The following is a 15,260-nucleotide window of genomic DNA, read 5'->3' on the forward strand; positions in this document are numbered from 1 at the left end:
CTCTCAAAAATAAATATTTAAAAAAAAGAACCAAAATATAAAATCATACAGGACAATTACACGTTTTTGTTTGTGCTCGCCCTATTTAAAGTGCTCACAAAGTTAAGTCATTTAATTCTAAGCGAGATCTATTATTTTGCCTGTTTACTCATGAGAAAATTGAGACAGTTAAGTAACTTGCTCTGGGTTATACAGCTAAAGTGGCAGAGACAAGATTAACCCCTGGCAGTGTGGTTCCAGGAATCGTGCTATTCACTATTATACCATACTGTCTCTCAATGGTGATCATAGGAGGATGTTACAAAGAGGGAACAATGGAATGCAGAACTGGTTAAAACTATTTATGATCCAATTTCAAAGTATAATCTGAAAACACACTGCATATATTAGGAAGAACATATATGCATTTAATAGCGCTGCCTCTGAGGAAAGTGGGAGATAGAGGTCAGAGGTTGGGAACAAAGAATTTTCACTATATACTTTTGTACCATTTGATTCTTTTCAACATGTGTATATAAATTACCTTACAACAGGAGATGACTTACCTCACTGTTGTACAGCCACAGACGCATATCTTCCTCTTTGATGCGTAGCCTCTGAGATAGATATTCATGAATTTCCTTGATGGTCTGCATTCGACTAAAACAGCCTGTATAGGCTAAGACCCGCTTTAAGGGCGCATTCGGAGAAGGTACATTTCCTATGGTCATAGTAATCATGATAAGGAAAACGGCAGATATAAAAAAGAGCTCCCTGATCAGCAATGACTATTTCAGAAAATAATGATGAGAAATGAGAATTATAGCTTTAATAATTTTAAAAATTAAGAAGCTTTAGGGGTGCCTGGGTCTCTTAGTTAAGCATCCGACTTCGGCTCAGGCATGATCTCGTGGTTTGTGGGTTCGAGCCCCACGTCAGCCTCTGTGCTGACAGCTCGGAGTCTGGAGCCTGCTTCAGATTCTGTGTCTCCCTCTGTCTGCCCCTCCCCCATTCACACTGTCTCCGTCAAAAATAAATTAACATTAAAAAAAAAAAAAACAAGCTTTAAAATAAAGCTGTAAAATGAAGACAGGGGACCAACTGTGTTAAAGTAAGTTTAAAGTCAGTCTTAACTTTGAAAGGAAGAGCAACAAAATCAGAGGCCCAAATTAATAGGCAGTATTTGGATCCCAAGAAAGGTGGCATGTATCAACAATTGACCCTGGTATCTTGGCTGTCCTCGGCAGGGTTATTATGTGCAATAGCAAAACCAAAATTCAGTGTAAGAATGGGGAAGATAATATGGGACTGGATTTGAATTCCACAGTTAACTGGATTCATTGAAAAGAAAACCACTGGCCCAAAATGGCATCACTTAGGTTAAAGCCTTAAGTCAATAAACCAGGACTTAAAACCTAACCTAACTGCAGTTTCAAACCCCCAGAAATGTAACCTTTAACCAGTCAACATAGGAATTTCTTTGTCAGTACTAGGAAATTTACTGATAGACTCCTACCATTCCCCTTAAGAGGGAGACCTTGCCTAAAACAGTGGAATCTTTGCTAATAGTTTCCCTTTTTCCACTCCCTCTCTACCTTTAAAAACCTTTAGTTTAAAAAAAAAAAAAAAAAAAAAGGGGGCGCCTGGGTGGCTTGGTCAGTTAAGCGTCCGACTTCGGCTCAGGTCATGATCTCACGGTCCGTGAGTTCGAGCCCCGCGTCGGGCTCTGTGCTGACAGCTCAGAGCCTGGAGCCTGTTTCGGATTCTGTGTCTCCCTCTCTCTCTGCTCCTCCCCTGTTCATGCTCTGTCTCTCTCTGTCTCAAAAAAATAAATAAACGTTAAAAAAAAAAAAAAAATTAAAAAAAAAAATAAGAAAAAAAAAAACCTTTCCTTTTCTGTAAGCCCTTGGAAGCTCCCTACTACTTGCTAGACAGGATGCTGCCAAATTCATAAATTGATTAATAAAGCCAATTAGATCTTTAAAATTTCCTTGGTTGAATTTTTGTTATTTAGCAACCTGACCCACTTTCTCCCTTTTTTTTAAAGTTTATTTATTTTGAGAAAGAGAGCAAGAGAGCGTGACTAAGGGAAGGACAGAGGGAGAGAGAGAATCCCAAGCAGGCTCCACATTGTCAGGGCGGACAGAGCCTGACGTGGGGCTCAATCCCACAAACTGTGCGATCATGACCTGAGTCAAGATTAAGAGTTAAATGCTTAACTGACTGAGCAACCCAGGCACCCCCTGACCCACTTTCTTAAAATAAACTATCTGTGAATTACTAACCCTATCATTCTCAGTCATTAAGTGCCCCAATAACCTGGCACATTAGTACAATTACATAAGAAACTTTTGTTTAGAATTCTAAGTAGGCATACACTCTACCAAGCAGAGTTAAAAGTGAAATCAAGAACCTTCCCGTGAATAAAAAAAAAAAAAAAAAAAAAAAAATCGCCCTGCTGAAAAGGTAGGAGGAAAACCGTATGGCCTGCCTGCCCAGTAAGAAGATAGCAGACATGATCTTTAATTCCTAGAGGGCTCAAGAAACAAAAACAATGGCAGCAAGGGAAAAGAGTGAAAAGTAAAGAAAGAATATATCATGTTTAACCACATACTTCAAAAGAGAAGGTGGATGAAATGACAAGGGATTATGGAAGTCAAAAATTGTTTGCTAAAACAATCTATTAAACCCTGGTTAATTTTTCAGCCAAAAACCCAGGCAAGAGTTGTAGCTTAAAATGGTCCTCTCTAGCTATATAGCATGTTATAGTTTACTGAACAACCCAAAACAAAACAAAAAAACCCTTAGCATATCAATATAATCCACCTAGGGTACAAGTATACATGCCAGGCAATTTTCTACCCATTCAATGGAGACTTAGCTTTTTTCCCCTTATTAAATGCATGTAAGTCTTCATCTACTAAACAAAGCAGAGAAAAGTATTGGTATCATCCACTTTTTAAAGAACTTCCAAAAAGAATTCACTCACCTACAATAGGTTGAAAAATCATATAAGAAACAAAGGCCTCTGTAGCTTTCTCTGTCAAAAAGGCTACATTGAAGGCTTTAAACATGGTTTGTACATCTGTCACTTCAAAAGGAGTAAAAGAGCCTAGTAAATAACCCTTAATACATTGAGTAAGAAGAAAGATGAAAACTATGTTACAGCAGAACAAAACCCAACCATGATCAATTTTAAACACACAGCACAGCAAATCTTTTACAATCATCAGTGAGCAAAGAATAATTCCTAACAGAAAGTAATAGAGCAAATTTCTCCAATTATACATCAGAGGATTAGTTATAAGATTACAGCAAGAAAGCATCTTTTTTACAAACTTCAAAATGATTAATGATTGATTTCAGAACTAATTAGTAAGGAATAAAAATTTCAAATTAAGAATAAATTTAGAGCAATAACTACCCAGTTCTAGGATTCAAAAGCATTTGCAAGTGTAGTGTCCAAGTCAATTTCCATGGTCTTAAGCCACATAAGAAATTTATTTGAATTCTAGACAGTTTTTATAGCATAGCTCATTAAGCAGGCAGCCACTTATTACACATACTTTTGTGTTTTTGAATAGCACCAACAAATCTAGTGGAATTTACAGAAGCAGCAAAAATCTAGGATCAGCACAAGAGTTACAAAGAATACTTACTAAAAGCACAACAACACATTTTTCCTCTCATGTTATCTTTCAAAGAGAATTGAAAAAAATATATGCTAGGGTGCCATGGAAGCAAGGCAAATACTTTTATTCAATGGAAAATTAAATCAAGAATGTTTCACAGTGATTCTATTTCACTGTTCCTTGATTTTGACATTTTCCCCAAAGACAAAATTTGGTTAGGTAGAAGCCAATGCTTTGCTATAATTCTTACCAAACAATATGTGTAAGAATCTCCATATATAATTTGAATATAACCTTTAAGAAAGGCATAAAACTAATTCTATTTAATTTCAAGGGAGGGATGATAGTGATTATAGAGTTGGTTTGGGTTCTTACATACTAAGTTATATTAATTATAATAACATTGTGGCATTATTAACACAAAGTCTGAGATTTTGTGTAAATGGATGAACTGATTACTTCTGCTGAAGAACAATGTCAAATATTTACAAAGTAAAAGCACAAGGCAAGTCCTGCCTGTCAATAAAATTTAACGTAACAGAGAAATCAAGGGGGAGCTTTTTGTATGTAATACATCAAAATGGGAACTTTCATGTCATTTTGATAGGCTTGATGTTTTTCAAAGCCAATGTATCATTTTAGTTTTCAAAAATATATCCTTCATTTTATATACATTATCTGTCTTTTTATAAAGGCTCTGTGGGCCAAGCATGAGAAATGTATCATGTTTTCTCAAAAAAAGTCCCCCAAAACACCAACAAACAAAAATATGATATTGCAAAAGAAATTACTTTCAGATATTTGAGTGGAGGTGAAAAGATTAGTTCGTCAGTCACAGACTGACAGATTTTACCTTAGGTCAAGGAAATAATTTACAATGGATGGTTTTCAAAGAAAAAAAGTATATGAAATATATTTCTATTTATTTTCTTTGTATGTTGACTAGCCAGAAAAAGAAACAACTCTTCTCAGTTTGCTGCTGAGATTTTGCCACTACCCCATCTAGTCTTGCGCATGACCATAGATCTAAGCCCCATTGATGATTTACTGATTCTGAATGAAAGCAGATGGGAATGTGTATTAGTACAGTGGCACCAGACTTCGAGCAACTTGGGTTTTGTTTGTTTGTTTGTTTCAACAAATGCATGGTATTCTTGCTGCATTCTTAAGTTACCTCTTGGTAAATGCTGAGGAAACATTCTCAGGCTCATCATACCCATATTCACCCAGATGTTAGACTGCTGTGTCCGAGTGGCAGGCTGCTGTCTTAGGAAGAGAAGATATCGAGGAAATAACTCTAGCTCTGGGATTTCTGTCTTGCTATTCTTGATTACCTGTTGTCATGAAAGATATAATGTGATCACTATAAAAGAAGAAACAAAATTTGTCATTTTTATCTAATTTCTGAGATGTATGTATGTATGTATTTAGAGCAAGCAAGGGAAGGGCAGAGAGAGTGTGGGAGAGAGAGAATCCCAAGTAGGCTCCCTAGTGTCAGCGCAGAGCTTGGTGTGGGGCTCGAACCCACGAACCGCAAGATCATTACCTGAGCTGAAATCAAGAATTGGACGCTTAACTGACGGAGCCACCCAGGAGCTCCATGGACAAATTCCTAGGACTAGAGGTATAAGTCAAAAAGTATGGAAGGTCGTATCATTAACTACAAGTCCTTTTGCCAAAGCGTAGCAATTTTCTTAAAAGTGTATGAACGTACTTCTCTCATAAGATATTCTCCGAAATGTATGAACATTTATTTTACAATATTCTCAGAAACCTATGAATGTGCTTCTCTCATAAAACCTTATCATTGGACATCATTTGAAAACACCTTATTTCTTCAATAAAGAATATAATAAATTTGCTTCAATTTTTATTTATTATATTACTTAGGATAAAAATGTTTTCATATAAAAATTTGCTATCTAGGGGCACCTGGGTGGCCCAGTTGGTTGGGCGACTGGCTTGATTTTGGCTCAAGTCATGATCTCACCATTTATGAGAATAGGCCCCAGCCATATTAGGTTCTGTGCCTGCTTGGGATTCTCTCCCTCCTCTGTCCCTTCCCTGCTCTCTCAAAAAAAAAAAAAAGAAAAAAAAAACCTTTAAAAAAAATTTGCTATCTATGTTCTACTGTGTAACTGGTTTGTTCAGTGTATTTTTGTCTATGATTAAAACAACTACATTGGATGTACAAAACTAAGACTTATGTTGTTGAAACAGGATTTTTCTGGGGCACCTGGGTGGCTCAGTCAGTTAAACATCTGACTCCTGATTTTGGCTCAGGTCAGGATCTCACGGTTTGTGGGATCAAGCCCAGTATCAGGCTCCGTGCTGACAGCACGAAACCTGCTTGGGATTCTCTCTCTCTCTCTTGTTCTCCCTGCCCTTCTCGCTTGTACTCTCTCTCTCAAAATAAATAAACCTTAAAAAAAAAAAAAAAAAGAAACAATTTCTCAGTAATCCCCTGCAATAATGTGTTTGCCAGCCCAAAGATACAGGAAAACATTTCATTATAAAAATATTGCTCTATGAATTTTAAGAGTTGAACATTATCAAATTAGTATTCCAAAAGGATAGCAGAATTAACACTCTTTAAAACATAAAATTCTACATAATGTTTAACAGTCTCCAGTGATCAGGCTTTATTTTATTTCCCTCTGCCCTAGTAACCAGTGTTTTCTGCAATAGAGCATTTTTCAACACCAAGAGGGGGCAGTAAAGAACCAGATAAAAACAATGATACAAACCACACTTTTAGTACTTTTTCTTAAAATTCTGACAGGCTATAGTATGGCACTCGAAAAGCTCCACTTGGGAGGTTTTTCAAATCCTACTTAAATGATAAGCAGTAACTCTCTCCCTGGTATTCTCCTCTAAGACTGCTAGAAGAAGTCTGTCCACTTCTAAACAGGCGCTGACAGCTACAAAACCAACCATCATTCTTATGGTTTCAGTTTTACATGATTTGAGGAAAAATTAATAATTCAGTATCTGAGGCACCTGCCTGGCTCAGAGGAACATGTTACCCCTTGGTCTCGGGGTAGGGAGAGATTACTTAAATAAAAAAAATAATAACAGTATCTGTAGTTGTAAAGCTATATAAAAACATACCTTTGGCAGAATCTGAACTGATAATGAAGTAGTTTTTATAATGCCCATCTTGCTTGCCAAGATAAAAGTGCTTTCGTGAGCAAATTACAAATTAACAAATTCTTATGTACAAACATACAAAACACATTTATTTACATTTTAATTATTCTTGTCTTTGAACTTCTTAACCTCAGTGACAACTGCAAACAACAGATGCAATTCCATTTGCAGGAATTTACCGTAAAGAGATCACCACACCATGTTGGGAAAGAAAACGCTCGCCAGAAATTTTTTTTTCCAGAAATTTTTTTTAATAATTAGGTGCTAGAGGCAAACTAAATGCCTATCAGTAGGTGATTAGTTAATAAATTATGATTTATGTACATATGCAAGTGTATATGTATGCAAAGTATATAAAGGAACACTATGCAATTACTGAAAATAATGGTACAGATCTAGATTTACTGACCTAGAATGATATCCACAGCATCTATGTTAGATTGAAAATAGCAGGTCACAAAACATCAGGTATAAGATGATTCAATTTCATAAAATTACCCACACATATCTACTTACATATGTATATGTATGAGTAGGCACAGAGGAATGCACACTGCTTAGAAAGATACACACCAAAATGTTAATAGTGGTTATCTTTTAAGTAGGATTTGGCATTATTTTTATTTCTTTGTTTTTTTTTGTGTGTGTGTCACTTATCACTGAGCATGTACAACATGTACAAATTAAGTATTTTTAAAAAATATTTTATTTATTTATTTATTTAAAAAAAATTTTTTTAACATTTATTTATTTTTGAGACAGAGAGAGACAGAGCATGAACGGGGGAGGGTCAGAGAGAGAGAGAGAGACACCCAGAATCCGAAACAGGCTCCAGGCTCTGAGCTGTCAGCACAGAGCCCGATGCGGGGCTTGAACTCACAGACCGCGAGATCATGACCTGAGCTGAAGTCGGACACTTAACCGACTGAGCCACCCAGGCGCCCCTATTTATTTTTGAGAGAGAGTGAGCACGAACAGAGAAGGTGCAGAGAGAGGGGGAGAGAGAGGATCTGAAGCGGGGTACACACTGTCAACAGAGAGTCAACGTGAGGCTGGAACTCCCAAACCATGAGATCATGATCTGAGCTGAAGTCGGACGTTCAACTGACTGAGCCACCCGGGTGCCCCCTTGGTGTGTATATGTATCTATATACTTTAATAATTTGTATTTTATTTAGAGAGAGAAAGAGTGAGCACAGCAGGGGAGAAGGGCAGAGTGGGTGGGGGGGAGGAGAGAGAGAGACAGAGAAAGAGAGACAGAATCTTAAGCAGGCTCCACACTCAGTGCAGAGCCCAATGTCGGGCTCGATCTCACAACTGTGAAATCATGACCTGAGCTGAAATCAAGAGTCGGACGCTCAACTGACTGAGTCACCCAGGTGCCCCAAAGATATTATTTAAATAAATAGTATGACTTATATAAGTATGAAGGTGAAAAACATTAATTTTTAACCTTGCCATGGCAATACATTTAGTATTCTCTACCTGAAAACACCATATTTAAATTTTTTTACAGCACTTTTTCCTGTAAGCAGGCAAATTTAGAGATTAAAAAAATACTATTAAGCCAGTAAAATGCAGCTTTGATCTAGTAAAATTACTTTAATATTTGTCTGACCTCAATGTAAAAACATGACCTTGCATGGGGCTCTGAAAAACTCATTTAATAATTATAATGATGATGATGATAATATTAGCAATAGTCAATATTTACTGACCACTTACTATAAATCAGATGCTGTCCTAATCATACATATTATTTAATTATCAAAACTCTAATGAAGTAGATATTGTTATCTTCATTTTACAGAGGAGGACACTGGGATTTAGAGATTGGAACACTGGTAATCCAAATCTAGGCAGCCTCTAAAACATCAAAGTATATATGTGTCAAACATAATTATCAACAATGTTTTCCCTGTAGATATAGAATATTAAGATACAGCAGGAAAGTCCCAGAAATTAAGGGGTGCCTGGGTGGCTCAGTCAGTTAAGTGTCCAACTTTGGCTCAGGTCATGATCTCAAGGTTCGTGGGTTCAACCGTGTTGGGCTCTGTGCTGATAGCTCAGAGCCTGGAGCCTGCTTCAGATTCTGTCTCCCTCTCTCTCTGTGCCTCCCCTGTTAGTGCTCTGTATCTGTCTCTCAAAAATGAATAAAAACATTAAAAAAATTTTTTTTAAGATACAGTAGGAGGGGCGCCTAGGTGGCTTAGTCGGTTAAGCAGCCAACTTCAGCTCAGGTCACGATCTCGCGGTCCGTGAGTTCGAGCCCCACGTCGGGTTCTGGGCTGATGGCTCAGAGCCTGGAGCCTGCTTCCGATTCTGTGTCTCCCTCTCTCTCTGCCCCTCCCCCGTTCATGCTCTGTCTCTCTCTGTCTCAAAAATAAATAAAAAAAAAAAACGTTAAAAAAAAAAAAAAAAAAGATACAGCAGGAAAGTCCCAGAAATTAAGTGACTAACTGAAGGACTACCCCCCCTCCTGATAAATAAAGTATATATAAAGACTATAGATAAAGAATAAAGTACATATAGTATATATATCTATGTATATTCATATTTATATGTATCTGTTTAGGGGTCCTGATGACAAATACAGTAGGAAACTTTTGGAGCCAAGAAACACAATACTAAATTCCTGATTCCAACTTAAACACAATTTTTAATAAACATTATTATTAATAACTCAAAATCAACATCAAAATTATACACTAGAGCTTTATAGCAGATTTTACTCTTTTTAGAAGTGATCTAAGTAACTGTATCTCATCCATGCAAACTTTCCTAGTATAAGAAAGTTCTATCTTGGGGCAAGTTCTATCTTGGGGCTGCCTTGGTGGCTCAGTCAGTTAAGTGTCCAACTGCTGATTTCGGCGCAGGTCATGACCACATGGTTTGTGGTATTGAGCCCCGCACTGGACTCCATGCTGTCAGCTTGGGACTCTCTCTCTCTTCCTGTCTTTCTGCTCCCCCCCCACCCCCCCACACGCTCTCTCTCAAAATAAATAAATAAACGCTTAAAAAAAGAAAGTTCTATCTCAGACATTGTATGAAGGAGAGTGTTTCTTGATCTACAAAAAGAACCTTTTTACAAAGTATTTTACTGCATTGACAATGCAAAGTATTCAGGGTAATGAGTCCTGTTGTTTACTGTATAAGCACAACAGATGTTGTATAGTAAACTCATTAATATTTTGATATTATATACTTCAAGTCTTTTAAATTATTTTAGAACATTTTATTTATGCTCTGAATGACTCATCCTAGTAATGGCAACAATCAGCATTCACAAGCCTTGAATTCCTGTTATCATTTGTTGTGATCATTTTTGTGTCCTTCCTTCAAAAAGACAAAACACAAAAATCTACCAACAGCTATGGGAAGAATCAATCCCTAACTGGATGCCTGTGTGGTTAATGCAAATTACAGTTTCAGAAGTAACTACTATACCACTTCCTCTATATTCACTGAACTTTTTGGCACCGGCTTTCAGACTTCTGCTCAGCCTAAGTCCTGCATTATCCTAAAGTCTGTGTTTATGTGGATGACTTATTTAATAGCCTAGTCTCATAATATCCTTGACTTTACTTAATTCAGTGACTATTCTCTCCACTCCATGTAGCCACACACTCCCATAAACACATCACTGAAGAGTTGGTACCTAAAACAGTGCTCAGTAAATGTCTGAACAAATGAATGAATACATGTAAAAGGAACATAAATTTTGTTCAACTAATTTACAGGTACTGAGTATTCTGCTGTCACAGGTAAGAACTAATTTGTAGATAGTGAAATTCATATAGAAAAGTAACAGAAGACCCAAACTAGGACTGTTCCTTAGATAAAGCACTACTAGTTATACTTACAGGTCTAGGAAGGGCCAGGTTTGCTCCATACCAGTGATAAAGTGCTCTCCACACAGGTTCTGGAACCATTTCATAATCTCTTCCGTGGATCAGCTGTGGGGTTCGTTTTAATCGTCCTCCTTCTAGTGTTAACGATGTAGCCTTAGAAAGAATGGAATACAAATGTTGATTTTTAGTATTTTTAGTATTTTACAGAGTCTTGTGTTTTAACATAACCTAGACACAGGAGAACAAACACATATGTCACGACTCAGTTTTATGTTACTGGAAAAAAAATGAATTTTCTATAAGAGATTTTTATTTTTAACTTTCAAAATAAATTATTTAAGGAAGATAACTCAAGGCAAATTATTTGAAAAATCATTAGAGCATCTGGAAATAAGACTGGTTTTCACAGATTTCTTTCAAACACAGTAGAAAATATTATTTTAGGAAAAAAAAATCCACATACACATAAAATTACATTTTCACAGTAGCTGTCCTAAGAATTTTTTTTTTTTTTACATTTATTTATTTTTGAGAGACAGAGAGACAGAGCACAAGTGGGGAGGGGCAGAGAGAGAAGGAGACAGAATCCAAAGCAGGCTCCAGGCTCTGAGCTGTCAGCACAGACCCTGATGCAAGGCTCAAACTCACAAACTGCAAGATCATGACCTGAGCTGAAGTCAGACTCTTAACCGATTGAGCCACCCAGGAGCCCCAAGAATACTTTTAAAGATTACTACTGCTTCTATGTCATAAAATATTCTCTAAATCATAAAATATTCTCACAGATGTGTACTATGCAGACATATCCATCTACACCAGGTTAATTAAGTGAATCATGAATGTATGAATGTTGTGCTATGTGTTAAAACCCCTAGAAAGAAATTTATTTGCCACTTGAAAGAGAATTATTTTAAGTAGATGTCAAATCACTTACCTTTACTGGTTCTTGAGTTACTAATGGCTGGTTATCAATAGCCCCTGGTTTCTGAGGACTGAGATGCAACAAAATGTTCCCATTGGCTCCTAGCAAACATTGGTTGTTGTTGTCAGAAGTGTTATGCTGTCGAGCAAAGCACATATCTGCCCCTGGTGTGGCAGAATACAGAAAGCCTGTAAGGGAAAAGAGGATGGAATCTCTTTATTTTTAGTTATTATACATAGGCTTGAAGATATGAACTCAGTGTCCATGTATTATGCTATTTTTGTGTTGGCATGTCAGTCAGTACAGTATAATATTCTGATAACTCTGTAGAAGATAGGAAATATACATGTATTTTTTTCTGGAAAACACCTAGCATAACATTAGGTGGAAGAAAAGCTTTAAAAACTGTCACCAAATGGACATTTGGCCAACCTCCTAAAATATCTAGTAAGTCACAAGAATTACACATCCTTTGACAGAAAAAGAAGTATGGCCAAATAGCTGGGCTCTCACACAGTCACCTCTAATTCTTCTCTTCCACCTATAAACACATTCCAAATGTTCTTAGTAGATAATGGTGATAAGAAGAAGTATTAAAAAAAAGAGGGGGGGGGGGAGGAAAAGAGGGGAAGAAGAAGGGGTAAGGGGTAGGGATAGGGGGTAGGGGGAGGAGGAGGAGAAGTCTCTAAACCAAAGGGAAGGAGCTAAAACAAGAATAGAAGAGTACCAGAGGGGAAGGAATGGTTTCCTAATAAACTTATTTCAAAGGAAGACATACAGGTTACAAAAGAAAGATGCACACAGAAAAATGATTAATGATGACCTAGAGTTGTGAACCTCAATGGTATTTTAAGGTGTTTCAAGTCTAAACTATAGGCTAATCTAGGGTAAACATTCTAGCCATCAATCACTTTAAATCTCCTATCTGTGGCACTGCTTAGCCTGTGGATAGCACAGGTCAGAGTGAGCACATATCAAAAAGGACCTTAAGAGGGTTAAGAAATAATCTTGGTGTTAAGGCTCATGAGAGGGAGCACTTCTAGGGCTGCTAAGTGATCACTATAATGTCAGATGGGGAACAAGGAGTAGATTCTACAAAGAACTTTGTAGAGAAGATGCTAGCTCTGTCCAATTTGAATGCTCCCTCCATGGAAAGGAAAAAAGATCTCAAAGATGAAATAACAAGAAAGTAAGTCTAAGAGTCCTGCTACTGTTATCAGCAGAGTAACAGGGATCAACTCAATTCAGTTGGGCCACAAAAACATCAAGCCATTTCATCCAAATGTATAGAAACGCTGAATTTTAGATAGGTACCAAGGAGTGAGGGGGATTATGGGAAGCATTATGACTTTTGTCAATAGTTTTACAAAATAATCCCCCAGTTCTGGCCTGAAATGTCTGTAGAATCTGGTATGAGGATGCTTTAAATCCAATGAAAGCAGAGAGAGTCTTGGAGATGGAAATTTAGACTTTTCTCAAAAATGGTCTTCTTAAATCTAAACTTATTAACAAAATATTTTTTAAGTTATTTTGAGAGAGAGAGAGAGAGAGAGAGAGAGAGAGAGAGAGAGAAAGAGTAAGAGAATGAGTGAGAGAGACAAAGAAAGAGTGAGCGGGGACAGGGCAGAGAGATGGGGCAGAGTATCTGAAGAGTATCACAATGTGGGGCTTGACCTCACAAACTGTGAGATCGTGACCTGAGCGGAAGTCCTATGTTTAATCAACTGAGTCACCCAGGCACCCGACAAAATAATTTAATATGGAGAGAAGTGGCTTAATCAGTGAATATATTTTCAAATTGAGAGATTAATGAAGTAGAATATAGAAGAGCTTCTCTTTGTAAAGCTACTAATGAATTCAAGAAACATAATTGACCATTTCATTCAAAACTTATTTCTGTGAATGGGCCAGCATTACCTTGATTCCAAAACCAGACAAAGATCCCACAAAAGGAGATTTCCCCATGGATACAAAAATTCTCAACAAGATACTAGCAAACCAAATCCAACAATACATTAAAAGAATTATTCACCACGATCAAGTGGGATTTATTCCTAGGCTGCAGGGCTGGTTCAATATTCACAAGTAATACAAAAAAGATAAGAACTACACAATCCTCTCAATAGATGCAAGAAAATTGTTTGACAAAATACAGCATCTTTTCTTGATAAAAAAACTCTCAAGAAAATAGGGATAAAAGGAACATACCTCAAGATCATAAAAGCCATATATGAAAGACCCACTGCTAGTATCTTCCTCAATGGGGAAAAACTGAGACCTTTCCCCCTAAGGTCAGGAACATGACAGGGACGTCCACTCTCACCACAATTGTTCAACATAGTGTTGGAAGTCCTAGCCTCAGCAATCAGACATCAAAAAGAATTGGCAAGGAAGAAGTCAAACTTTTACTCTTCGCAGACAACATGATACTCTACGTGGAAAACCCAGAAGACTCCACCAAAGAACTGCCAGAACTGATACATGTATTCAGCAAAGTCACAGAATATAAAATCAACATACAGAAATATGTGGCATTTTTTTTTAACTTTATTCATTTTTGAGAGACAGAGCATGAGCAGGGAAGGGGCAGAGAGAGAGGGAGACACAGAATCCGAAGCAGGCTCCAGGCTCCAAGCTGTCAGCACAGAGCCCAACGCGGTGCTCGAACTCACGAACTGTGAGATCATGACCTGAGCCAAAGTCGGATGCTCAACTGACTGAGCCACCCAGATGCCCCCAGCCAGAAATATGTGGCATTTCTATACACCAATAATGAAGCAGCAGAAGGAGAAACCAAGGAATCAATCCCATTTACAATTGCACCAAAAACCATAAAACACCTAGGAATAAACGTAACCAAAGAGGTAAAAAAGATCTATATGCTGAAAACTATAGAAAGCTTATGAAAAACTGAAGACACAAAAAAAATGGGAAAACATTCCATGCTCCTGGATTGGAAGAACAAATATTGTTAAAATTGTTACTATCCAAAGCAACCTAAATATTAAATGAATTCCCTATCAAAATAACACAGAATTCTTCACAGAGCTAGAACAAACAATTCTAAAATTTGTACGGAACCAGAAAAGACCTCAAATAGCCAAAACAATCCTGGAAAAGGAAAAACAATCATAATTCTGAACTTTAAGATGTATTACAAAGCTGTAATCATCAAGACAGTACGATACTGGCACAAAAACAGACACATAGATCAATGGAACAGAATAGAGAACCCAGATATGGACCTACGAATATATGGTCAACTAATCTTTGACAAAGCAGGAAAGAATATCCAATGGGAAAAAGACAGTCTCTTTAGCAAATGGTGCTGGGAAAACTGGACAGCAACATGATGAAGAATGAATGTGGATCACTTTCTTACACCATACACAAAAATAGACCCAAAATTGATGAAAAACCTATACGTTAAGACAGGAGACCATCAAAATTCCAGGGGAGAAAACAGGCAACAACCTCTTTGACATCAGCTTGCAACAACTTCTTAATAGATATGTTTCTGGAGGCAAAGGAAACAAAAGCAAAAACGAACTATTGGGAGCTCATCAAGATAAAAAAACTTCTGCACAGCAAAGGAAACAATCAGCAAAACTAAAAGGCAACTTTTGTAATGGGAGAAGATATTTGCAAATGACATATTGGATAAAGGGTTAGTATCCAAAATCTATAAAGAATTTATAAAACTCAACACCCAAAAAACAAATCCAG

General features: G+C 37.1%; 1 protein-coding gene across 2 annotated transcripts in view; it reads right to left on the bottom strand.

The window, feature by feature from the left end:
- USP32 (ubiquitin specific peptidase 32) overlaps positions 1-15,260 on the bottom strand; it is a 233,469-nt gene that overhangs the window by 37,913 nt on the left and 180,296 nt on the right. The window contains exons 14-17 of one of the 2 annotated variants that reach the window (XM_060646580.2): positions 11,547-11,722; positions 10,625-10,765; positions 4,786-4,945; positions 546-700 (exon numbers count right to left, since the gene is read on the bottom strand). In XM_060646580.2, the coding sequence (XP_060502563.1) occupies positions 546-700; positions 4,786-4,945; positions 10,625-10,765; positions 11,547-11,722 (632 nt within the window). The remainder of the gene's footprint in view (positions 1-545; positions 701-4,785; positions 4,946-10,624; positions 10,766-11,546; positions 11,723-15,260) is intronic. The other variant, XM_060646581.3, reaches the window with a different exon arrangement.

The sequence above is a fragment of the Panthera onca genome, chromosome E1 (assembly GCF_046562875.1).
Source record: "Panthera onca isolate mPanOnc1 chromosome E1, mPanOnc1 haplotype 2, whole genome shotgun sequence".
Taxonomy (NCBI): Eukaryota; Metazoa; Chordata; class Mammalia; order Carnivora; family Felidae; genus Panthera; species Panthera onca.